Source organism: Ambystoma mexicanum, chromosome 8 (assembly GCF_040938575.1).
Source record: "Ambystoma mexicanum isolate Mex_15411 chromosome 8, UKY_AmexF1_1, whole genome shotgun sequence".
Taxonomy (NCBI): Eukaryota; Metazoa; Chordata; class Amphibia; order Caudata; family Ambystomatidae; genus Ambystoma; species Ambystoma mexicanum.
This window is the reverse complement of record NC_090929.1, coordinates 214,761,743-214,788,327: the sequence shown is the minus strand read 5'-3', so window position 1 is coordinate 214,788,327 and position 26,585 is coordinate 214,761,743. Positions and strand designations below refer to the sequence as shown.

At 43.3% G+C, this 26,585-nt stretch overlaps 1 protein-coding gene across 4 annotated transcripts in view; it reads right to left on the bottom strand.

Moving 5' to 3' along the window:
- SARDH (sarcosine dehydrogenase) overlaps positions 1-25,838 on the bottom strand; it is a 1,294,294-nt gene extending 1,268,456 nt beyond the window's left edge. For all 4 annotated transcript variants that reach the window (XM_069609627.1, XM_069609628.1, XM_069609625.1 and 1 more), the window contains exon 1: positions 25,683-25,838. In XM_069609627.1, coding sequence (XP_069465728.1) covers positions 25,683-25,700 — 18 coding nt within the window. In that variant the 5' untranslated portion in view covers positions 25,701-25,838. The remainder of the gene's footprint in view (positions 1-25,682) is intronic.
- Positions 25,839-26,585: the final 747 nt, after the last annotated feature.

Here is a 26,585-nt window from a genome sequence, read left to right as displayed (position 1 = left end):
GTTCGAGAGCTGTTGCTACTGCATCTGTAAAAACAAAAAGTGAGGGTATGGTTCTGGCTCATGCCTTAACGATGATGGTACCTCACTTTGTAGACGTTCTAAACAGAACGCAGAATCTCACATCAGCAAGACTTACAAGTTACGAGCCAATTCTATTTGCACTGCATATCTAAATTAAGAGGTGTTTCTCATTAAATGCGGCCGAACTATTGCCTCTTCCCCAAGAAATTGCTTGCAGTGACAAGATGTCACATGACTGCATCTATAGCACAGAACAAGAGACTACGGGCAGAATTGATCTAAGTGATACACTGTTAAAAGATAGACAAGGGGAGCTGTTTTGCTATGGCTCCTGCTTCAAACTGCCGGATGATACATCCACTGCTGCTTATGCAATCACTACATTAAGCACTATTGTGGAGACCAAAAGAATTCTGCATAACTCCATGCAGGCCACAGAGAGTATTGCATGGACTTGAGCTTGTGAACTTTCCGAAGGGCTTAGTGTGAATATATTTACGGACAGTCAGTATGCCTTTAGAGTGGTTCACAATTTCGGTCGATTATGGGCAGAGAGGTTTCTTGACCTCGCATGCAACTAAGATACAACATGGTACGCTGATAGTTCAGCACTTGCGCTTCCTGCTCAGTTAGCAATAATGAAGTATGCAGCACCAGAGAGTAATAGATGATGTGGGGAAAGGAAACGCTTTTGCTGATAGAATAGCCAAGCAGACTGCCACCCATTTGCATTCGAAAATATATATAACGAAACAGGTCATTTAACACTTGTGTGATAGACGTAGGAATTGGTTGCATAAAAGACATTCCGGCTGATGCCACTCCAGACGAACTTAAACAGTGGGCAGAGGGTTCAGCAAGTTTAAACGATGAAGGTTGTTTGGAAAACAAAAATGGATGCTGCCCAATGCTTATGTCACCGCTATGGTTATGATGGCTCATGGTCCAACTCAATGTGCCAAAAGAGTTGTAAATTGTTAGAACCTGTTTGGGTTAATGTGAAGATTTCATAAACTGCTGAGCATTTTGTTCAAAAAATTGCATGGTATGCTTACAGCATAATGTTGGGAAAGGTACATCAACACCGAGGTGTAGTTTTGGTCCCCCCTCTGCTTTTTGAGGTTATAAACGTTGATGTTATTGAGATGGAGCGTTAGAATTACAAATATTTTCTAGTAGTTGTTATTTGAGCTTTCAGTAAATGGGTCAAAGTTTTTCCTTTAAAAAGAGGCCACAGCAATGACGACGGCGAAAAACCATGCTGAAGGAATATTTTCCTATGTTTGGTTTGCCGAGGGTCATTTGGTTGGACAATGGTCCACATTTTATCGCTGCCATTATCCTGCAAGTATGCGCGGTATTGCAGATCGATAAATGGTTCCATTCGGGCAGACACGCTCAGAGTGCCGTAACGGTATATTAAAGAATAAGATAGCAAAGAGCTGTGCGAATAGCAATTTGAAATGGCCAGAAGCCTTACCAATAGCTCCATTGACCATGCGGATGACCGCACAGTAAAGGACAGGGCTCTCTCCCTATAAGATAATCATGGGGAGACCAGCCAATATTTGGAATGTACCCAAACCCAAGCAGCTAAGAGATGTAGAGCATTTGCTCCTTTCTGAGTACTGTGACCAGTTAACTCAATCTATCAACAGGTTCGAGAAGCCCTCCCAGTAAAATACAAGGGTCCAGGTCATCGTCTCCGACCTGGCAACTGGGTGCTCGTAAAATCTTTTGAAAGAGCCTCCTGCCTCACCTCACTGGAGTGGACTGTACCAAGTCCTCTTGGCTACGCATACCGCTGTACGAGTGGAAGGGAAACAGACACTGGATCCACGCAACCCACGTCAAGATGATACCTTTTCCTCTGCCCCACGACAAAGGGGAAGAGAAGGAAATTGTTCACTTTGATACTCATCACAAGCCTGTTTTGTCTATGGAAATCCTTCCTGAGCCTGTGGGGCCTGGGGAGAATGCTGCTTTGCCCTCAAGTTCCTCTGTGTTTCTTTCTGCACCGTTGAGCAATCTTGCTTCTGCCTCATCACTTCCTTCAGGAAGCAACGACACTCTGTTCGCAGATCACACCGTACCTGGAGTCTTGAGGTACGATCCGCGAGACACCAGACATAGAGCACAGCGTCGGCTGTGCTCACTAGAATCATCGTTGAGCCATTCCCTTGTCACTCTTTCGCTGAAGAATAAATAAGAGGCAGGGACTGGCAAAGTTACCTTCAAGCAAGATAGGCCACGTGGTCAGGAGCCACCGACGGATGAACTAAAAGAGCCTAACGAAGAGGCTTCTAAACAAACTGAGAAACAATGTCCCTTCCTAAGTCCACTCGTGCGGATCAAGCCATTGATCTTGTGACTGAAAAATAAATCTGTTCAGAGATCATGGTCCTTGAGGACCCACTGTTTTTTTAATCACAGTGCTTGTTTGTTTAATAATTATATTTGTGCTTGGGTGCTTTTGCATGGAAAGGGTGCGTCCACTTGAGACTTTGTTACCCACTGAAATTATCTCTAGTGTCTCCACCTTTCGTACATCTGCACACTTTCCTTCTCAAGACTTCCAACATAGGCAGGGTTATCATAACAGTCTCATAACAATCATGAATGCGACCCATGTGATTTTGAACAGAACAAATTGCTGGGTGTGTTCACACTTGCCACAACACGGGGAAAGGGGATTGGGCTGGTATATGCATCCTCTTCTTTTAACTACTGCATGCTGTGCCTCACTCAGGGCACTATTCTTTGGTCATTGGAATGATTAGTATTTCTGGGAACTTCGATGGGACTAATCTGAATGAATTTGAAAAGCAAGTCTCAACACCTCTGGGATGTTCTCTCTTGGCAAATAGAAGCAAACTCAATGTTGCTTCTATTAGGCCCTCCGATAGGCTCTCTAGACCTTTTCAATCACCGATTTCTTTCAAGATGGCTCCCGTAGGCAACTGGGATGCCATGCCTCCTTCCTATACTATTAATCATAGCCCTAACTCTGTTTCTTTCTGTTTACAAAGGGAAGGCTCTCAGCCAATGGGTACATTTAAGGGTTGTACTAATATTGCAAATCTAACCAGTGAGGACAGACCTTGGTCTGTCATGGTTATCTTGTTACCAGGGGTATATGTGTATACCACCACTGAAGTTTCTAGAGCTTGTCCAAGACGGGATGAGAATGGTGATACACCTTCACAAGTCATGGGGGATGTAGTGAAATCCTTTGTGCAATTTTGGGGACAAATAATGAACTCTGAGGATATTAGAAGACTAGAAAGGGTACTGGAAAAGACCATCAATAGGACCACTGATAATCTGTACAACATGACGCTGGAGCAAAAGGCAATTAGATTAGTGGCTTTCCAAAATAGGATGGTGTTAGACGTCATCCTAGCTGAGCGTGGTGAGGTATGCAAATTGGTGGGATCCGCGTGCTGTGTTTTGGTACCCGACTCCTTCCCTACCATATTCAAGGCAATACGAAATCTACATAACTGGAGTACTGAAGTACACGTCCCAGAGGGAAACTGAGATCTTAGCGCTTGGTCCTGGGACTTACTACGTTCATGGGGTTGGAAAATCTTTGCAGTCATAATGATAGTTCTTGGTATTCTATTGTTTTGTTATTGTTGTGCAACAGGTCTCCCTGCCATATGTTCGATGTTAGGAGGATGTTGTGCACAAACGATAGGTACACTGGGACCAAAAGGTACATACGCCCAAGAAAACTACTAATGCATTAGTAATAAAGGATATTACCATCAAGGAACTCATGGCGATCGATATCTTTGAAGAATGTGTTTCAGGATGCACGGACATTAAGGTGTGGGTTTTTGAAAAAAGCGAATGTTTGAGTAATGCTCTTGGCTTAGGCCAAAAGGACGGTTTGTTAAACTGTATTCATATAATACAGATTTGTTATGAATATTGGCCCAAGCACATTCGTGTTGTGCGGAAAACCGTGTTTGAAATGTTCCGATTTCTGATCAACTTCGATGCCATTTTAAGAACTATACGCCATTTTTCATTTTAAACTCTTGCTTTGTGTCCTAAAATAGCGGACTGTGTTTTCAACTACAGCCGAGCCAAGCGACCTTTGAGTTGCATCAACATTTAGGCTGACCGAGAGCAGACTGTTTGTTCTGTGCAAAGAAACCTTGTGACTCGTATGAACTGCAATGCAAGTGTCTGAGCTCACAAGCCTCATCCTCATAGCAGAACAATGTAGAGCAAACTCAAAACGTGTGCTTTGGTTGTAATATATTGTGTTCTCTCTTGAAACTAGGCTTACTTTGAGCCGGAAACCCAATACTACCATTGAATCTTCATGGACAAGCAAACTTGTTAAATAATATCATATATGTCATGTGAACTGGGCCCGAACACTAGCATGTAAATTATTAGTTTTTAGAAGGGCTGGACAACGATTGGAAAAATGTATAAAACAGCTTGCATTAAGATGTCCAGCACTCTCAACCCTCACTGTGTCTGCTGGTACACACTGCGAGGTGTTGGATCTGGCTTGCTTTGAATTCTGTATAGCAATAAAGATACTTATCGACTCGCGATTGGCAAATTTTATTTTGTGGTACTAAGCCTCAATATTTCTTTGGTCTTTCAGAAGCAGTTGTAGAGTCTGCGGACAGAAGGTAGAATTCGCAAAGCCCAGAACAGGGGAGAACAGAAAATGTTCTACCCAACAAACACATTTACTGCACCCAATATACCTTTTTGTACAAATCATCACTTCAAAATGTAAAATTATGTTTTCATTTATCACACAATATAATGGAATGCACCAAGAACAAACCATAACTGTACACCCAATATTATCACAACTCTTCATACAGACTCAGATACACAAGGCGCTCATTTCAAAACAATCTCTCAACAAATAATGCTACAAAACTTTTCCATCTGCTTATCTTTTTCAGAATAATAGACGGTGCAGCTATAAATGCACATCTACTCCTAATAAACGATCCGCATTTTCAATTCCATATAAAATGTCAAACTGTTCATTCTCACTCATTACATACCTTACACTGTCACCATTCTCCACCAGCTCCCACATGTGTATACCAAGGTATCCATACATACACACACAAAACACTCCACCTTACAAAGTACTTCTTTCTGAACCTCTAATCTAAGACACCAAACATTGCTGCAACAATCCACCATTGCATTACCACCAGGCCACAGTTTCATATTCTTTACAAAAACACTGCAACATATTACAAATACATTACACCACAAATACAGCACTTCGATTAAAATAACCAGCACAAAAATAACCTAGATATGCACCTTTTTTCACACCCATTTTTTTGCGCTGTCCCTTCCAATGTGCCAAACAGCACTACTTTGTGTTAACATAGTTAACCCTCTGTACACCACCCACCCATTGCACAATTTTATTTCTCCCCCATCCAACAACTCCTCCCTTCATAACTGTGCTTACTAAAAGTACTTCACCACATATAGCCCCTAACTTAATTACAGTAAAGAACAAAATAAATGAAAGAAAAAAATATATTATATACACACACATCCTACAAAGTAAGTACTTCAATATAGCATGTATATTTTTCTAATTGCAACAATGCACTTTCACTATATGTTAGTGAAGAGTATTATTTTCAAATCAACATTTCACAATTACTCATATTGCGACATACACTCTATTCCCGTCTAAACACCACCAGTAGAACCACCGTTTCCTCAAATCATCATGATGTCCCTACTTATTCCATCATACCATTACTCCATTACCCACCAACCCAGGCCCATCACACCTGTACAAACTCTTACAACCTTCCCAACTACACCCATCATCCCATTACACAATCACACCCATCCACAATACAATCCACAACTTTCAAAGCCAAACTGTCTTTCCCCTACCCCGACAGAACAACTGTTAAAAGCAACTGCATAATACTAAGAAAAAGAATAGAGCAGATCAGAATACAGCAAGCAATAACAGCCACCCACCTCAAAAACACATTAAAACAAAAAACAGCTAGTAACTGCACTAAACCAGCAACCACAAAAAGATATTCCACAGTAGATGTCTTCACAATCTAGAAAAGACAGCTAAAATTCAATCTCCCCTTAAAAATAAATAACAGAAGCCGAATCCTCGAAGCTCTAATTGACAGCATATTTCTACTAAAAACAACTTTGTTTATATTAATTTTAAACAGAATGAAACCACTAACTAAAATAAATCAATAAATTACCAAAAGTAATTCTAAACATGTGCAATGTCAATATAGATACCCTTTCAAACTTCTGAGAAGGTGAATGGATTCACACCAGCAGCATAGAACCATATTTCAATGAAGTGGCTTGTAAACAAGAACACATCCCAATTGCCATAGACAATGGCCGATGGTATGAAATGGTAGGAGACCCCATTGTGGAAAAACATTCCTTTCACCCAAACAACCCGTCCAGTGCATAAAATGGAGCTCAATGTGTAATGTACGCCAATAATCCTTTCAATATTTACGACAATTCCCCAATCACTATGTGAAACTAAAATGAAACTTTACAAAACATGACTCGACCAGTGCTCTGCCACAATTGACTTGGAGGACACTAATTAGCCTGCATTTCAAGAACGGCTTTCAAAAGCACCTTCCACCACATCAATATGCTAGGAACACACCATTCCGCGATACGGAATCTTGTGCATAGACTATACTATGCACATGGTCCTGCTCTAGAACTGCACAATTTAAATAACATTATCCTACATGGAACAGCCAAAAGAACTCCTTCGAGAAATAGAACACATCCAAAATACTTGGAACTTAAGTTGACTTAGAAAATTCAGTCAGAAATTAGCAAAAACCTCACAAACACCAACCTCCTAACAAACACATACACAAAAGGAATAGCTAAGTTTCCAAACACATCTGTTGAAATACCAGACCAAGTAGGAGTCTGTCTTCGCAAGAACTTTTAGCACAAAAATAGCAGCTATGGCCTACAAAATAGAGGACAAGGAAACCCAACGGTTCCAAATAGCTTTATGGGGAAGGAGTCAGTCCCATCTCCCTGCACCTTGGTTTACATTCTACTAAGTGAACCGACTGTTCCAGACATAGCACAAGTGTGCCAACCAATTGTATTGGTCCATACAACGAAGGACCTTATAGTTTGAAAACCAATGTGAAACTGTATGACATATTTTAGAGGTAGGCATATGTTGTCTACCTGACAGTGAACAGCCAATCACAATCCTAGTTCCTATAGATAATATACTTGGATGTTTCCCCTTAAGCCTATCCTGAACCCCAGTAGTGTTATCATTATTTGCCACGTAGCAGGACGGTACTACTGACGTATTTTGGGACTATAACCATGTTTTTATGAAAAGATAGTCGAGAGAAATGGAGTGTACATCCTTTGAAACTCCCCGTTTTAGATATTTGTTAATAAAACAGTACTCTACCATCTTCCTGAGTTGGTTCAGTTATTTGAACTCTGGAGTTATTCTGTGAACCCACCAATTTTATGCACATTCCTAAAGGGCCCCAAGCTCACATCAAGCTAAACAATCTGATGCCTCGTCAGTGCTGAAATCACAGCTAAATGAACTCAACATTTATCTGGAAGTCACTGAAGAAATTGAACATGGTTTTAAACATGAAACTAAAACGTGTAGCTGTACAAATCTGCTCCTGTACTTAAGTGGTGAAGCTGGTTCTGGTAAAACGTTATTAAACTAAATCAGCACATTTCTACAAAACTTACAAACACCCTTTCGTCTGTTGTAACAGCCCCCACAGGTTTAGCTGCCCACAAAATAGGAGGTGTAATTTTACACAGACTACTACTCCTCCCAGTAGAGCACTACATATTATCAGCAGAAGCTGCTGCAGAAACAAATTAAAGTGCTCCTGATAGATGAAGTAAGCATGGTTACAACCTCATTTTGGCTTTAATTCACCTTAGAATGCAAGACGTCCTAAAAACAGACTACAAAACTGTTGGAGGAAATTGTTTTCAGAGACCCCCTAGAGTTAACATCAGTAAAGTCAACCTAGTTTCAAAACATTAGGACACAAACAATGCTGTAGCACACTCTGCAGCATTGCAAATGTACATCTCTGGCAACATTTTCACTACAGAGAACTAACTCAAAACATGTGCCAGTCTGCAGACCTCATCCATGCTTAAATTTTAAAAAGCAGAACTGGTCTGCTTACTAAAGATGCTAAATCCATCTTAAATAGTAGACCAATCTATGAGCTATATGGGTGAAACATCTGGTGCGGATGTCATGTTACAACTGGAAATAAAAAATGAATGGGCTTAATGCTAAATCTTGCAAGCTTTATTCAATTCAACAAGGATGTTAAAAAGAAAATACAACCCAAACTGCATATAAGGGCCACAAACTAAAAGTGCATACCATGATACTCCGCATGTGTCAACAAGCAACAGCATGACTACATAGGTTACAAAAATGTATCTCCAACACAGCTGGATTAGAAAAAGCCTTAAACTGCAGAGTAATTTGTAAATGCAACCTTGACGAGAACAAGGTTTAGTAGATTTAGCAATTGGTACAATTGTTGTCTTCCAAACATATCCACATGATTGTTTTTCAACATCCACGACAAACTTGCAGAAGTTAAAAAAAGAATTGGTTGCACAATAGCAGGTTTCCTTCTTTTCATAGACATGTACGTACACAGAACAATTCTCTCTCTCAAAATAAATATATATATATATATATATATATATATATATATATATATATATATATATATATATATATATATATACACTGTCACTATTCACAAATAGCAAGGTATAACCCCTAGATCACGCACTGAGAGTGGCAGCACAGTCTTTAAAGAAGGTATGAGCTACATAGCACTTTGACGTCTATGTACACTCAATGGTCTATTCCTAGTTAGCTTTGATGCAATCAAAGTCAACATTCCTTGAACCCTAGAATACAACAGGCTATGTGCACTGTACACCCCCAATCTAGAACAAAAAAAAACGTGAACAAGAAAACCAATAAACAAAACCTAACAGATCTCCCAACAATACTGCTAAAGAAACAACCAACTGCTCGTTCATCAAACCACAATTCTGTCCAATAAAAACTGCACATCCATCAGAAGACAAATATCTCTTCTCAAAAAATAACAGCGGGCCCATCAAAGGATGAAGAGATACAACTGTGTTCCATTTAAATTCAGCAACACAACTAGTAACTTGCTATGCAAATGTAACAATCAATCTTCTCTTCCAATTGGTCACAACATTTACTTAAAGGATTGGACCAGTTCTGTTTGAAAATGCTCATCCTTCATAGAAATGGCAGAAATAATCCTGACAGTACTTATAGTGTCTCAGGTATAAGGCAAGAATTGTACTACTGTGCAGGAATGGTAATTTACCATAAACACCACACAGAATTCCTAATTTACTTACCACAAGTACTGGAAACCAAGAACATCCCCACGTGGAAACATGCATGCACTTGCTGCAACCATGTTTCACAAGACCACCCACCATCGGAGTGAAAGACTTGGCACCAAAATGATCAAGTCCTTCCAAACTGGGTGGTAGGTCAGCAGTCCCATATACTGTAGAAACTGAGTAACCCTCACCACCCAACTAGTTCCAGGATTATTATTATAATAGTTTTTTTTTAAAAAATGTTTTTTTTAAACACACAGAGGGGTGTATACGTTTACAAAGTAGCCGCCACTCAAATGCCCAGTGTAAAGGTACCCCCCAGACTTGGCACATCATGCTTTTCTTTCCCTGAAACCACCATGATCACAGGTGACTCAGGTGCTGTATGGAATGAACAGACAAACAATCCACAGATCAAGATCAGAAGGGAAGGATCCACACACAAATATTTTAAGAGGACCTTGAAATAACAGAAAGGAGCGTTGCAACCATCTTGTAATTTTCTTCATCAAGTAAACGTAACTACTCAAGTTGCGTGGATTCTGGAGACCCTGAAAAAAAAACACACCAAATAAAACACACACACAATGCAACCAACTGAAAGGTGGACCTTTCATGAAAAAAAAAAAAAAGGAGTATGCTGAAGTAGGACTCCATCTGGGGGATAAGGTAAAGATATGTAGGATTCATGCCATGAGAACATACATTTCTGTAAACCTGCGACCCTGAGGTGAATGTTACCATCACCCCAACTATTAGCAGAAGACTCAGTACAGGACCTCAGCAAGAGACACAAAATGGCAGAGCCAGGAGTTTATGTACAGCCAGGACAAGTCCGAAAGAAGGGACCACTGAAGGGTAATTGGGTGCCAACTCGAAACACCAAGCACCAGCAATGATGCCCAGGATTCCTTCTAAGAAACTCTTCCACCCGTTGCTTTAGGAGGCATAGAATGTGGTCCAATGAATGGCTTGATCCATTTTAAACCCCATGTCTGGCAGTCACTGATAACAGATGCTGGACGTCTAGTCTGTTTGCACAAACCGACATGCCATTGGACCATCCAATCTACTGGAGCCTCAACCAACACTACACCTCCAAGAGACAAAGTGCAGTCGGGAGAGGACTGGGTAGACAGGAAAATCCCAGAGGGAAAGGGGGCTGATAGCACATGAAGGGGTCCTTGTATGCCACCACCTTCTCCAAGAATTGACTGAAGTAGCCTGTGGACAAGAGAGACAACCATTTCTGGAGGTCAAGGATGGTAGAGTCCATCCCTCCTCCTGGCTATGGAAGGGGGTGCAATACCATCAAGGAACCAGCTCCTTTGCTTCATAGATCAACTGTTGGAATTGGAAGAGTTGGGTGTAGGAAATCATGGAACAGCTGCAAGAAGGACAAACTTGAGCATCACCTCAAACATTCTCCCTTTCCGTTTTATACTTGGCAGATAGGGTGTTACTCACAGGCATAAGCAACGATCTGGAGCCTCAGAAGCTGGAATTCCAGGTGCCCCCCCGTCCCCCCACACTTGTTCATTACTGCTCATCTGGTTGCTTGCCCTCCTCAAGACTACATTTTATGCTTATGCATGAGGAGCAAATGCTAGGAGAATAGTCTAGAAAGTTGCCAGCTGGTGGAAATGTGAAGAAAGTTGCCAGCTGATGGAAATGTGAAGAAGATTTTGGAAGTTGCCAGTGCAAACCACCTTTTTGTATTTAAAGCCTGTTAAACGCCCCACCCCCCAAAAAGTTGAGCCCTGCATTGGTGGTAATAGCCAAAGAAACCTCTAGTGAAAGGAACTGGGGAACGTAATCATTGCAAACACCAATAGTGGATGAAGATTAGGCTCCCTGCTCACAACTGCATGACCTATACTGAGGCAATCACTAGGCAATAGTTCTGGGTGAAGGAAAGCCCATGAGGCAGTACGGTAGATGCTGCCATTATACTTTAAAGTACTTTCTAAACCTCCCCCACCCACGACCCCACAACTGTGCTGTGATACTCATAAGAAATACAACGGAGCCAGAAAATGCATTCTTCCAATAAAATGGCCTCACTTGTGTGATTGAGCCAAGACAGCCAATAACAGTTCAGGTTGTTCGGAGGTAGAAAGACAAATTTTACTTGCAAGGCCTACTTCTGAAGAAAGTGTATATTCGCCTAACCTCTGAGAGGGTGCAATAGGGGTGAGACGGAAGTCAGTCCAAATGGGAGAGTGCCAAATAGGAGGCGATGACCTCTAGCTCAAATACAGGCAACCCAGTGTGCAGAAATACTGGTGTGTACATAGACAACAATCCCAGAGAAGCCATGCTGAAGGCATATAATCAATCAATAGTAACATGGCTTGCAGAGTGCAGATCTCAAGGGGGCAACTCCATAAGAAGAGGTGGTGCGCCAGCCTGGCAAAAGTGGTAAAATTCCTATATTCATAGCCCTTTGCTTAAGAATTAAATAAGTGTGAGAAATCATGCCGAAATGGGGAAAAGACAAAAGCATCAACGGTGGCCTCTAAACCACCCGAGACCTCAGATCTGTAATGAGATTCATCATAGAAGTAAAGGAAAAAAATAAAAATAAAAAAAGTGATGTAGACCCCTACTAGATCCAGGCACCTGTCCTCGCCCAGGTGTTTTCAGTGCAGGGCTGCAGAAACGGTGCACCTCCTACTGGTTGGCTGCAGTTTGGACCAACCACCTTAGGTTAGTGTTTCCAGTGTTATACCAAATGAGCAAAGCGCTAGCTCTCGTGGCTGTCCTCCTGCACTCCCAGCCAGGAGTGACTGGCAAGATATATGACACGAGCCCCACCGACCACCCAGAGGGCATTTCCATGAAAGCCTTCCGCTCAGTCGCTACAAATGGCATTGTCGCTACAAATGGCATTGGTAAAATAGGGAAGGTAGAGGTAGATGAAATAATTAACAAAGAAGTGGAGGGGAATATGTCCAAGTCGGTAATCGTAGCAAACGGCACGGGAAAAAGAACTACTTTGGTCGAGGCATCGGCCGTACTTCATAAAGAGAGTCCTAAGCTCAGCTGCTTCGATCAAACTGGATCAATCGATAATGCAAGGACTCTCTATCCTATATTTATACACGGCCCCGCGCAAAGTAGAACACTACCACAACATATGAATACCAATCCACTCTTGTATAAGACCGGCGAAGCCTCTGTAGCACTGAGTAAAACCTTCTTTATGGACAACCAGAACACAAACAATTATAATAAGATCCCATTAAAACAACCTAATAACTTACTAATCAATCCTGCTATCGAAACAGGAACTTCAGTTGCCTCAGCTCCAATTTCACACAGGTCCTTGCACTCAGATGAAAGGAAGGAATACATCATAGGATTTGAAGGTAATGCCGAGGACTTGGTAGATAAACGTATTAATCGCTCATTTATCTTCTCCCTTTTCTCAAAAATACCTCAATTGAGAATGGTTAAATCTAATGATATTACCAGAGTCTCCCTGGCCAGAATTAACAACTTCAGGGCCCTGTGTTATCTTGGTTCTGAAGCAGTAATGAAATTCATCTGGTCCAACAGAGAGGAAATAAAAAGAGAAGGTTTGGTTTTACTTTCCTTTGGATCCGAGGAAGATGCTGCCCTATTCCTAGATCCACCAAAAGAGACTGATGGAAATTGTATTGATATGACCATACCCACTGTTAAAACAAATACGGGTTCCGGACTTGACTTGGCTGAGATTCTGAAAGTTGTAGCTCAAACCAACGGCCTTCCTTGGCTGGAACCTATGCTCTCGGCCATATTGTCTTCTAATACTACTTCATTACCTATAAAACCAGCCACATAGCTATCTAATCACAAAGAACTTAAAATCATGTCTTGGAATTCGTGCGGCTTTGTGAATTTAATGAACTGGCATTTCAATCTCAATAGTGATGAACCTCCAACTATAATTATAATTCAAGAATCGATGAAAACAATACCACTACTTATTCCCGGTTATGTTACTTTTAACTCATTAGCTAAAAGACATCTCTCAGGCCGCCCATTTGGGGGCTTATCGATTGCAATAAACACTTCATTTAAAGTCCAACCTAATGAAGTGTGGAACTCTCCGAGTCTATTAGGGGTCCATCTTAATATACCCACAATCAGATACCCATCATTAATTATCATCTCACTATATTGGAACCCTGCCAATTTAACTATTGAAGAGATGCTTGATGATCTTGAAGCATGCTTGGAACTCTCCGCTAGTACATATCCGAAATGTGAGATTATTCTTGGTGGCGATTTTAACTGCGACTGTAGAAATATGAATGAAACTAGTACATCCAAACTCGCAACCTTAGCATGCACTAGAGGAGCCAAGTTTAGAGAACTCTTAACCGATTGGGACATGGATCTCTTGGCGATACACGATATGAAATCTAAATTTACATGGGAAAGAGGAGTCAAGAAGTCAATGATAGATTTTATCTTTGTATCTCGCAATCTTATAGCCTACATGGCCCCATTAGTAATAGACCCTATATTGATCGGTGATCATGCACAACTTATAACATCATTGAAATTGAAATGTCAATTGTTAGGGGCAAATAAATCATTAACAGCAGTAGAAGTCGATCGCCCTCAGCATTCAATTAGGTGGAACAATGGTTTGTGCGATCAGATTGTTAAACACATATCACGAGAAACAACGCGAGTCGATCAATATGGTACCAACTTAAGAATTAAACTATCAGATAGGGATTACTCCGAAATAGTTGACACTGTCTTGCTTAAATTTTATAAAAACCCCAGTAGTGCGAAACACACACACATTTACGATCAGAAATGTAAACTGTTGAAAAGGGAAAAAAACAAAGCATTAAGACAATTAAAAAATAAAGTTTTAGGCACTGAAAGACTCAGAGAAAGGCGGAATCAAATCATCTCACAGTATAAACAAAATTTAAGATTCGCCCGGATCTCGAGACACAACGAAGATAACTGTACTTTAATTCGTGCCATTACGTCACACGACACTCGAGTCATATGGCGTACTTTAAAAACTGACCCAAAAAATGCCGTGTTACCAATGCCAAACTGTATTTCTGATCAGACATGGCAGAAGTACATAACTGCAAAATTTCAACTTCCTTATAAGTTCCAATTTCTTCCTGGTATAATGTTAGACTCTATCACAATCCCTCGTTTTAACTGGAGTATCAGAGACATAATTTGGGCAATTTCGAGGCTGTCGTATTCTAAGGCTGCAGGACCAGACGGGCTCCCCCCTTGTCTTTATAAAGCGGACCCTGCCATGTGGGCAGAAATTATAAATACCAAACTAGAAACCATCTTCAATTCTGGGGAAATCCCACCATCTTGGTTAACTGCAAACATAGTCCCGATATTTAAGAGGGGGGACCCTTCCTGTCCTGAAAATTACTGCCCAATTTCTCTAATCGACACCGAGGCTAAAATCTTTGCGATTCTACTTCTTCACGATTTGGAGAAGATTATTGAGTCCAAGGGTCTTTATTCTAAATTTCAAACGGGTTTTAGAAAGAATATGAGCACCACCTTAAACGCAACTATTCTTGCGCATGTCATTGCTGGGGCCAAGACCAAGAACTCCAATCCGGTCTATATTGCAATGATTGACATGAGTGCTGCCTTTGATAATGTCGTCCGCAACTTACTGTGGATGAAAATGTTGTCTTTCGGAATTCCAAAAGATTTAATGTATTGGATCATGAAATTGCATATTAACACATCTTATAGAATAAAAATATCACAGGACGGGGGCACCACAGCTCCAATAGGAACAGCACTGGGCCTGAAACAGGGTTGCAATCTTGCACCAACCCTGTTTAATCTATATATGGCGGATCTGGACAAAACCTGGGAAAAGATGAACCTGTTCTCTGTGAAGGTCGGGAGGATATCCTTACAATGGATCGCCTTTGCAGATGATATCATTCTGTTTGATCCCACTCCTGCAGGCTTACAAACTAATTTAACACTCTGAGGAATTTGCAAAGGACCACAATTTGACTCCCAACCCGGCAAAGACTGCCATTATGAAATTTGGAGTGGTGCAGAAAAAGGGCAGTTTTAGATGGCATATTATGGATACGCAGATATCTTGCATTAACAACGCCATTTATTTGGGATATTATCTCTCTGATCAGAATTCTATCAAAGTATGGACAGACTTAATTAAATCCAAAACCAGGACACTCCTTTCGCAAATGAAAAGGATCTATTCCCGGTTTTGCAAATTTTCACTAACTCCGTTAATTGAATTTATGTCCCTGAAGACTGAGAGTATTATTCTTTATGCCCTAGATATATGTTTGTGTGATATGTCTAACATGTTGGATTGTGTACAAGGCTCACTTTTAAAAGCAGCAATGTTTTTGCCTATGTCCATTCCAAATGCCATCATACGCCATGAATTGGGATTAGTGGCACTTTCGACTAGATGGAAATGGAGACAGTTATCCCATTTTGCAAAAATGAACTATCCACCGAATAACTCGCTATATGCGGATTTGCATAAGATGCTAGGTACCCGCTGTCCTCCTTCCTTTTATAATTATCAATTGAAAATGCAACAACTTTTAAGTGAAGTGAATATTACAGTGAATGATATCCATTTTCGCCCGTGCTATGCAAAAAAAAAAACTTATTTAGACTGGTGCGTAACTATTGATCGGATTATGACTTATAAATCTTATGAAGATTATGGCGCCTTTGTTAAACAGCGCATCCCTCGCTATGCACATATCACTTTATTTCCCTGTGAAACTACCAGGAAGGCTTATATTCGATTTAGATTTAATCTATTCCATACTAGAGACAGAATAAAAAATTGGCGAACAAATACCACCACATTTGCTGTGGGATGTCGATTTGATGAGTGTAATGAACCACATGAAACAATGAAGCATCTCATTCTCTACTGTCCTCATTTTAACAAATTACGAACAGCAAGATTTATGCAATTTGTTGATATAGGGTTTGAAGATTGTCTTGAGTTTTTATGGTCTCGTATGATGCAAGGAACTCACAACCGCTTAATCTATGAATTAGTAAGCTTTTGTAAGCATATAGAAAAAGAACTTATTCTGACTGGAGAATGAATTGCTGAGCTGATAAATTGATTGGTATATCTTTTTTTTTCACTTGTATTTTAAACTGTATTTTAAAGCATTTTAAAGTATTATGTGATAATGTAAAATAATGTAAAAATCAAATGTCTAAATTTTCTTCTCTTTATACATGGATTTTTTTTTTTTTTTTTTTTTTTTTTTTTTTATTGGTTTAAATTCAAACCTTTAAAATGTTTTACAACACATATGACAGTTTTAAAAATTACATTGGGTATTTCAAGTCTCTCCCAATGACCTCTTCTTTATAGTCTCGTGTTCAAGCGTTACTCCGCTTTTCTTTAATGCCTGGTGTACAGTGGGAATGGTGCCGACGTTTAATCACTCATTATTGTCTTTTAGTCTCTCTTCTATCACTGCCAGGAAGGAGGTCAAAGGTATAATTAATTTCATGTCTTGCCCGTTCCACATGGTCTGCCACCACTCGTCCGCGCATGCTGATAAATTATTTTCATTCCATCGTCCCAGGTGAATTGATCTTACGTCTTTCAAGGCAGCGCAGAACAAGACTAGATGTTTGAGAGATTCTAGCTCGTTTTTGCACAACCGACAGGTTGGGATCATATGTGTATTACACGCCCAATGACCAATTCTGTCTTTAGTTTTCATTGCATTTAATCTAAAGAGCATAAATGATCTTCTTGCTTTTGGATTAGGAAATCGAGTTAGATATTTTTGGAGGATGTCATATCCTCTTGCTTCAGCGGGGCAATCTTTCATCGCTTTGACGTTGTTACGTTCGCTGCATGTATTTATCCAATCCCCACGCCATACTTTCTTTTTGGCTGCTGTGGGGTTTGTGAGTAAGGTTTCCAGGGTGATGTTATACATTGTTAACAACTCTTCGCAACGTCTTACCCATTGCGGCAGAATACCTGGCCCTTCAGGCGAGGCATGATGGAAAATTTGAAATTGGACGATTCCTTCTTCTACTCTCGTTTTCCGAAACAATGAGAGTTGGTTCCAACATATCTTGGCGTGCAATGATGTTAAGGCTAATTCATAACGTAAGCAGACTGTAGCAATTCCCGGTGGAAGACTTAGTGCTTTGGTCCAGAACATGTGTTCTAACACGGCCCAGTGAGTTGACGGACAGCCAAACGCGTTTTCGGCTCCGTATGCCAGAATTGGAGACACTTTCTGTATATAGAAATTCCGAAGTGGTTGCAGTGAGAAGCGTCCATATTTTTTATGTATCACAAGGCCTTGGCAGGCCAACTGGCCACACTTGCGCTTGGAATCTGTTACCCATGGTTCGTCGCAGATGCTGGAATTCAAGATCATGCCCAGATATTTCACGCTTTTGGACAGTTGCAGTGTCTCGTGATTTAGATGCCATGTCTGTCTTGTGCCCTTTTGTTGCCAGCTTGTTTTTAGATTCTCAAAGATCAATATTTCAGTTTTTGTAGTATTGATCTTTAGCTTGTTCTGCCATACATAGTTGTGAACTGCTTCCAATTTTCGTTGGAGCCCTATTGGGGTTAGATCTAATATTACCAAGTCATCGGCGTATAGTAACCACTCTATCTTCGAAGAATTTAGTTTTGGTGAGAATGATCTCACAGATTGAATTGTAGCTCCGATATCGGAGATAAAGAGACTGAAGATAGCTGCTGCTAAGGGGCATCCCTGCTTAACCCCTTTGTGCGTCATAATTTGGGTTGACAGGGTCCCAAGTCGGTCAAGTCTAATGGAAATTGAGGTATCCTTGTGGAGTTCTTTTATGGCAGCGAGTAAGCCTGGAGGACAGGCCCACATTTCTAGCTTTTGCCACAAGATTTCTCTGTCGACCATATCAAAGGCCGTGGAGAAGTCAACAAAAGCCAAATACACTTTCGTGTTTGTTCTAAGGGCCTCCATTTTCAACAGGTTTAGTACGAGCAGGTTCAGTGAGCAGCCAACTGATTTTACAAATCCTGCCTGTCGTGAGTCCACTCTGTTTGCTGTTTTTGCCCAAGAAGTCAGTTTCTTGTGTAACATATACACGGATTTAACTTGTTCTTTTGCAAAGGTTCTACTTGAAATTATTCTTGTAATTGAACTAAAGGCAAATAAAAAAAAAAAAAAAAAAAATAAAAAAAAAAAAAAAAAAAATAAAAAGCCTTCCGCTCTACTGGGAAGCCTTAGCACCAGTTGAGGATCTGGGAATGGGAGACGAAGGGCCAGGTTGCTGCCATATTACTGAACGAGAACATTCTCCTGCTCTGGCTGAATCCTTCATCAGGTCAAACAGATTGACTAGCACATCTGCCAGGTCCAATATTAATTTAGGTGGCTTCACTGTTCCAGGTGGATAGCCATGTAACACTCACTATTTAGAAGGGCAGCCTGTAGTTGCAGCTGTACTTATAACCATCCAATGCCAGACATAAAAGGAGACCAATGTTTCACATTGACTAGGATAGCAACAAGCCTCCCCCTCCCAGATACCAGCGGGTGAACTCTGGGTACAAAAGAGTGTGCCAGGAGATTGGAGGCCAATGATTACCCTGGACTGTATGGAAGAACATGCCACAAATCCAGTCAAGGACTCCCTTATATCTAGACCCCGGAAAACGGTCAGACACATAATTCACACAGCCCCACAAATGGGAATGACCAAGGGCCAAGGGTATGCACTAAATGAGCCCAAGGGCACCATACAGTTACTTTGTAAATGCTGACCCCCCACTTATGACCACAGGGCCCACCAAGGTCATCAGCTGGCCGCCTTCTGCTAAGCCAAAACCCTGATACACACAGAAATGCAAGAGGTAGCACAGCAGAAAACCCCCCAAAAGCGCTCCAAGCCATCGCCCACATGAGGGAAACCGGAGCCCAGGACAGGATATCAGCCTGTGCCCCTCACAGGGACAAAGTCCTGTGTGCATATATTGACGGAGGCTGGGTGAGACACGCTGGTCCTCTTATGCAAGCTTAACCGGCCAATGTGGAAATAAATTCAACATTGAAAACCGTGCATGTTGACATTAGGCAGGTCTGTGGTACAGCGCCATAGAACAGGAACTCATGGTTCTGTTAAGGGTGAGAACGTATATGTAGGCATTTGGAGAGAAATACAGGCGTCGTTAGATAAGGGCAGGAACGTGGTTTTGGAAAGGCTTGTGCTTTCACAGGACTCTGGTCTGATTTTTCTCTGAAGTGCAGCTCAGCCCACATTCAGTCAGATCCAGATCAAGGGCACGCTAGGAACCTGCCTTGTGTACATGGTAGCTGATTGTTTGAAGTGCATGTCTGGCGTGGGGTGTCGTAAACGGACCAATGGAAGCTTCTGCTTAGTAGATGGACAGTAGGCACATGTATTTATTTTATGGTTTGCTTGTTAGGTGCTTATACAGTAAGAAAATACTGTTCTGAAGCGTTCACAGAGCAAGGGAGGGAGCAGGAGTGGGAGATACATTAAAAACGCGATATGTAAGAGCACTAAGGGTGGGAAGGGGGGGGGGGACGACAGGACAAACCTACTATGCCTTGCGAGTATTCAGAACATGCAAATGCATCAAGGGAGAAGGCAGGGGGGGTAAGTGCTGTGGAGTCTGAGCTCATGGGTGAGCCACAGATGAAGTACTAGGAACGTTCAGTGGTACACACCCTAGAGCTGCGAAGAGTGTAAGTGCAAGCCACCAGGGCGGAGGGTGTAAGTGCAAGAGCAGATAGACAGGAGCTGGCCCGACTGAGTGCGGGAGGTCAGGGCCCCAAGGATGCATAAGGGCCCATGACACCAATCGCAGCAACTGTGGGATTAGCAGGGGAGAGAAGAAGGGAAGGAGGAGGTAAAGAAGAGAGTCTTAAGAAGCTTCCAGAAATTAAGAAAATCTTGCTCAAGGAACAGAGGGAGGGGGAGGTTGTTCCATAGGAGGGAGCCAGCTGAGGAAATCGAACGACCACCTGCCCTCAGTTTAGCAAAACGCTTTACGCTTTAGTGAGAGCCAGGAGTGTAGTGGTCTAGAGCGGGAGTATTTAATAAGATAACGTTGAAGATAGCGGACCCAGACCGCCTTGTGAATGATGCAGAGGGATTTTAATTTCATCTGTGCAGCAACCGGGAGCCAGTGAAGACTTTAGTGCAGGAGAGATGCGGTCCCTGGGCTTAAGCCCAAGGATAGATCTTGCTGCCCTATTCTGGATTAGCTGGAGGGGTTGCAGTGCAGAAGATGGTAGATTCAGGAGGGTCTATTGCAAAAGTCAAGCTTAGAGAGAAACAGGACTTAGGTCATATTGAGCCTCTGGGGGAAAGTGAGGACTTCTTGGCAATGTCCCGAGTGTGAGGGAGGAAGGAAAGAGAAGTCAAAGAGGACTCTAAAGGTGTCTGGATTCAGAAGATGGTGCGGGGGCGAGCCCAAAGAGGAAGGCCAGAGTGAAGGGAAGGAGGGAGCAGGGGTCCCGAAGGGAAGGCATCTGTAAGTGGGGTCCCCATAAGTGGCCCGAGTTCCTACATAAATGTTGGCAGAACATGGGGTAGATTGGGATTAGCCAACCACCCGGCAGTACATTGGGTGTTTGATGGGAGGAACAGTGGAGGGCACATTTGCCGATTCTTCCTACTCTTGTGGAGAGCGGACCCTCAATACAATTTACCATATTCATCGTTATTTGGGGAAGGGTAGCAACATTTCCTCCTGGTAAGGTTTATGAACCAGAGAACCAAATCGGACATCGGGTGTTAAGACGGATTTCTGAACTCTGTCCTGGTGGCGCAGAAGTTCAGAAGGCCAACCTAATTACTTGGAACAGGGTAACCTCTGGACAAGCCAGACCAATCAAGGTAGCGATCGCGGCGGTCAAGACTAGGTCTCAAGAGGGGTGAGGGTGACTGAAAGCCCGCAGTGAGCACACAAAGCAAGAGCGCTAACAAACTACTCCAAACAGTTGTTATATCAAAAATAGATACACATTTATTTTAAGGCCTTTAAAATAATGACCGTAGCGAGAAAATCACAATATCACAATATTAAACCAACACATACCATATCAACACAATATATATACAAATACACAGTCGCAAGCGTTTAAAGCACGAAATATGTAGTCCACCTGCCAGGGAAGGAAAACAGGCAGTGCGATAATGCTTTCGACTCAGTTCGCCTTCATAGGCACCCAACTAGATGGAAGTCCGAGCCCTGCGAAGAGTGGAGCCTTGTGCTCAAAGTACCTGCCACGCCGGTGCCGACGGGCACAAGGGGAAGCTCTTCGGAGGAAGTCAGGCGGTTCACGTTAGTGCACAGCAGAAGAAGAACAGGTTCCGCAACTCAAGCGCAGCCTCCACAGCGGGCAGAAGCAGAGCGCGAGCGCGGCAAAAGGGTGCTGTTTTTACACAGCAGGGAAAAGCAATGGGATACTGCAGGAGGGCGACCAGATCCTAGATATACTACTCACCGGTCCCCGAAGCAAGCAGACCCAGGCTTCTCCACGATAGTTTCAGCAGCTGGCAGGTTCAGAAGAGCAGGGAACGCTTTGTAGTCGTGTAGAGCAAAAAGACGTCCCAATCGACGAAACCGGCACAGTTTTGTTGCCGCACAGGACAACGGAGCGGCCGTGTGTATTCGAGCCAAATGAACCCTCCTCCCTTCAGACCTGGGGACGCCAAGCGTACGAAGCGTGGGAGAGGGACAAGGACTCGCAATACAACACAACCTGGCGGCGGTTGCAGAGCCAAACTCCTTGGTAAGCTGGTCAGTCAACTGGATGGCCCAGAGACGCTTCCGAAGGCTTACTTGGCAGGAGATGGTTGAAGATGCCGGGAATAGCTGTTCCTGCTATTCCAAAGGTCGAAGCACCAGTACAGGCCTTCTGGTTCGATCAAAGGAGGACAGGGGCTCTCCGGACGACAGCAGTGCAAAGGAGGATTCCTTCAGCGGGTCACCAGCGATTCCTCGGTCCAGCCTCGTAGTTGCAGGATACTTGGCTCCTGTATTCCTTCGTTCGTGAGAACTCAGGAGATCGACATGGTAGTGGTGTTTCCAGCCCCCTCTTATCCACGGTTCCCTTCGCGCCAAAACGGAGGGGAGCCAATGGGAGATCCGCTCATCAAAACACATACCATACGTGGAACAATCACGGACCACGGTGGTCCCAGGCATTCACACCACCCTAGACTCTCTGGCACCCAGGATGTGTATTGGGACCAGACATCCCAGCCCACACCCTGGAGGCACACAAACGACATGTAGAAGCCCGCGAAAGCAACTATGTTTCGCGGGAAAGTACATGCCCAAATAAGGAAGGCCCCGGGTCGCCGGACCTGGGGAAGGTGAAGGGAGCAAGACGGACAGTGGACAGGACAAAGGAGCCTCGCGGCCTGGCCATTTTGGGAGCCAGGCCACCATTTTGGGTTCAGTGCAAAAACGTGCTCAGAACGCCAAAAGGAGCTCAAAATAAACAATACGATCGCTGCCACCATTCCAGTCCCTGAATGACTTGCACCGATCAAATACCATCCTAAAAGAGTATCTAGGGCCTGTAGAAGGCTAGAGACCCAAGAGAGCTGTAACTTAGCTTACAGTGCCCTCTTGTGTCGTGTTGCACTAAAGCTGCGACACGATAAAAGAAACTACGGGAAACCACGTTCCCCGGTACTGACTGTCTTAAGGGCATGTCAGTTTCCCCGTAAGAAAGGAGCGAAAGCCCAGAGAAGTGCGGCAGAAGGCTGTACTTCTCTGGCAAAGTCAAGAACAAGGTTAAAAACAATAGCAAAAAGTTTAGGGGTTGCCACATGGAAGGAAAATTCCCTACAATTACGAAATCTTTCCTAACACCGGGTGCAAGGGTTCAGATACGCCAGCCCTTCGAGAACCAAAGTTCTTGATGTGAGTGCCTGAGCCCAACACCCCGAGGCTCCAACTCTTCAAGAAGGACATCTTCACCACACCTTATCTGCCATGGGCACCTTGATTAGAAAGACCTCCGGCTTTTGGCCGAATCCCTAATTAGCGCCATGGGTGTCGGACGGTGGGCAGGGAGAGATGAAGTACCCGGAAGGGTAGCCCCACCTATCAGTGAAGAAGGAATAAGTGCCCTGAGAAAAAGCATTAAAAGCAAAGGATGGAATCAGGTGACAAGTAAAGGCATAAAGTACCATAAGGGGGTGGAAGGGCTGGTCCATAAGAAGCAGCCACAATAGTATAGCTGCACCACCTACGGATATGACGATATTTAGAATGAGATCCTTCACTTCGGGTGCCCAAAATAGAATCGAACCAGAGTACCACTGGCCACCAGGGGCAGATTGGCCTATAGGGAACTATGGAGATATCCCGGTAGGCCTCTGCACCTGGGCCTCTTGTGTGGTGAACTATTTTGTTAACAAATTCTCATTGGAAAAGGGTTACGCTTGCTGAACATGGGTAATATGGGGCCACTTTGAAGATTATTTCCAGGGCCTCTTTTGGTTCCCAGTGTACCCCTGCTGGCCACTCAGTGGAAAGGCTTCCCGTTCAACGAGAGGCAGCCCGGTCACATGTGTCAGCTTTGAGTCACAATGGAGCTGAAAAAACTGGAAATTCAGAGTGCACACATAAAACGCACGCAGCTATGAAATACCGTGCTCCAGACAACAGGAGTGTACAGAATGGGATTGAAAAAGACGAGGAATTACTTAACACTTTAGAGAAGGGTATGCTGGGAAACCAATGGTCGGCGTTAAAACCCATCAGGGGTCCAAAAATTAAGGGAAGCAACACATTAAAGGGGCAGCGGAGAACCCCACCACACAATACCAACCCTACAAAAAGGCAGGTGATAGCATCCCCAGTTAGGCACATACGAATGGCAGTAGGCGCTATACACATGCCATATATCAGAGCAAGCACAATTTACCAAATAGATACAGCAGGGCAAAACAAACATATGGTTAGTGAGATGTCGATGATTGCATTGTCTGTTCTAGCCTCCGTCCCCTGGTTGGTCTATTTCGGTCATATGATATGGTGCTTTATCAGCAAACCTTCCATTCAGAGTTTTTTCTTCTATTAAGTCAAAACATGAGCTGAGAGTAGAATTATAAAAATACAGGCATAACATAAATAAAATTCATCACGTCATAGCCATTTTTTGTTTACAATTCTCTCAACTAGAAAGTTCATTGGCGAGGTTCATTATATCGTGGAGTCCTTTAAACTTCTAAACCAGAAAGCCTCGCGATCCTGACAAGCTCAAACCTCCAAGGATTCAATCAAATTAAAACGCCATTTCAGGAGCAACCTAATCTCACCCAGATTAGGAAATGCCCTTCCCCCCCCAATAAAACGAAGGGGCTTGAAGAGGAGGGACATACTTCAACATAATCTGATGTTCAAGTAATCAGGGTTCATTTACATATCCATTTCAGCCAGTCTGGATTGTACTTGTTTAATCCGTGTAGAGTATTAAAAAAATATATATATATATATATATATATATATATATATATATATATATATATTAAAAAGTATCCCAAATGCAATTAATCAATTAAAAAAATATGTATCCCAAACCACTCTGATTTGCCTCCAAGTTTCCTGCCTTTGGAAGTCAGTTCAGCGCTCTTGTAAGGTGATCAGCCATTGCGCTCACTACCATGTCAGGAGACTCCTTATTCAGGGCAGAAGTTTCCCTTCATGGCCCATTGGTATCAGCTGTCCACGCCCAATTTTTACTAATACGGTCAACAAAAGACTACACCCCCCAGAATGCATTCGTTTAACTAAAACACCTGTTGTGTTTTTACAGTGTCCAGGTGTCAGCGAGCCATTTCCAGTGCACATGGCGTCGTGGCAACTATGTGTAAACCAAGCACTAGGTGGCACATAGCTGCAGCACACGAGGAGTACACATACATTCTTAAAACCAAGTGCATGACGCTGTCTTTACCAAATGAGTTTCTCGACACGGGAGACAGCGCCTAAAAGGCAGTTAGTACACCCTTCAGACTATGTTAATTGCTAACTCTAACAGATCCCTTCAATTGCACGCAGCCCAGGCTGACACTGGCATCCACCCTCCCCTGCGTGACGCCGTGCCACTGCAGCACTCGCTGTCAGCCCAACACGGCGGCATTCGGGACACATCTCTCGTGGTTACCTTTCCGTGCAGTGGCATGCCTCGCTTCTACGCCGCGGCCTCCCCCACACGGTCTGCTCTTACCCCCGCGCTTCTCAGGGGCAGGGCAAATAAGCACACGAGGTGGGCGGGGACAGCTGAAGCCACATGGAAGCCGGATGACAGCTGCTGGCCGGCTGCAACTGTTCCCAGGGTTGCCTGGGAGCAGTGCTGCGCGAGGAGGAGCAGCCGCAGCCGCTTTCACTGGTCATAATAGTGTCCTCAAACGCTGAGGAACAATGTGCATATTCAGAATTCAATTCGCGTAGCTGAACGTTAACAAGTTATCCCAATGAACACAGGAAGTGTGCAGTTCTGCGCGTGTACTGGAATGCGTAAACCGGTAAGACCACAGTGCAAAGTGGTGTGTAATAAAGGAGTCCTTGCATAGGGGCTAGGTTTGCAAAATGAGTGATGGATAGCCAGGGCTGGCCAGCAGCGCCCTGGGCGAACTGGCGCCCCCCTGGCTAACAGGGGGCGGGGCGGAAGCGGCGGGGCCAGGATGGGCAACTTTTTTTTTATTTTTTTTTTTTTAGGTGCCGTTAGCACCCATTGTCATTGAATGAGCCCGCCATCGCGGGTTCATTCAATGACAATGTGACGCCTGCCACACTTTCTGCCACCACGTCAGCTCGGAGGAGCGCTTGAAAGACTCCCCGGAGCTGGCGTGGTGGGGGGCTAATGGCGCCTTTTCTTGTGAAAAGTGTCCACGGCGGAGGGGCGCATTTAAATGCACCCACCGCCGCGGGCACCTTTTACAGTAAAAGGCCGCCTGCTGCGCCTTGTCCCACAACGCCAGCTCGGGGGAGCCCTTGAAAGACTCCCCCGAGCTGGCGTGGCAGGGGCAAAAGGCGTCCCCCCCCCCCCCATAAGGCGGCTCTGTGG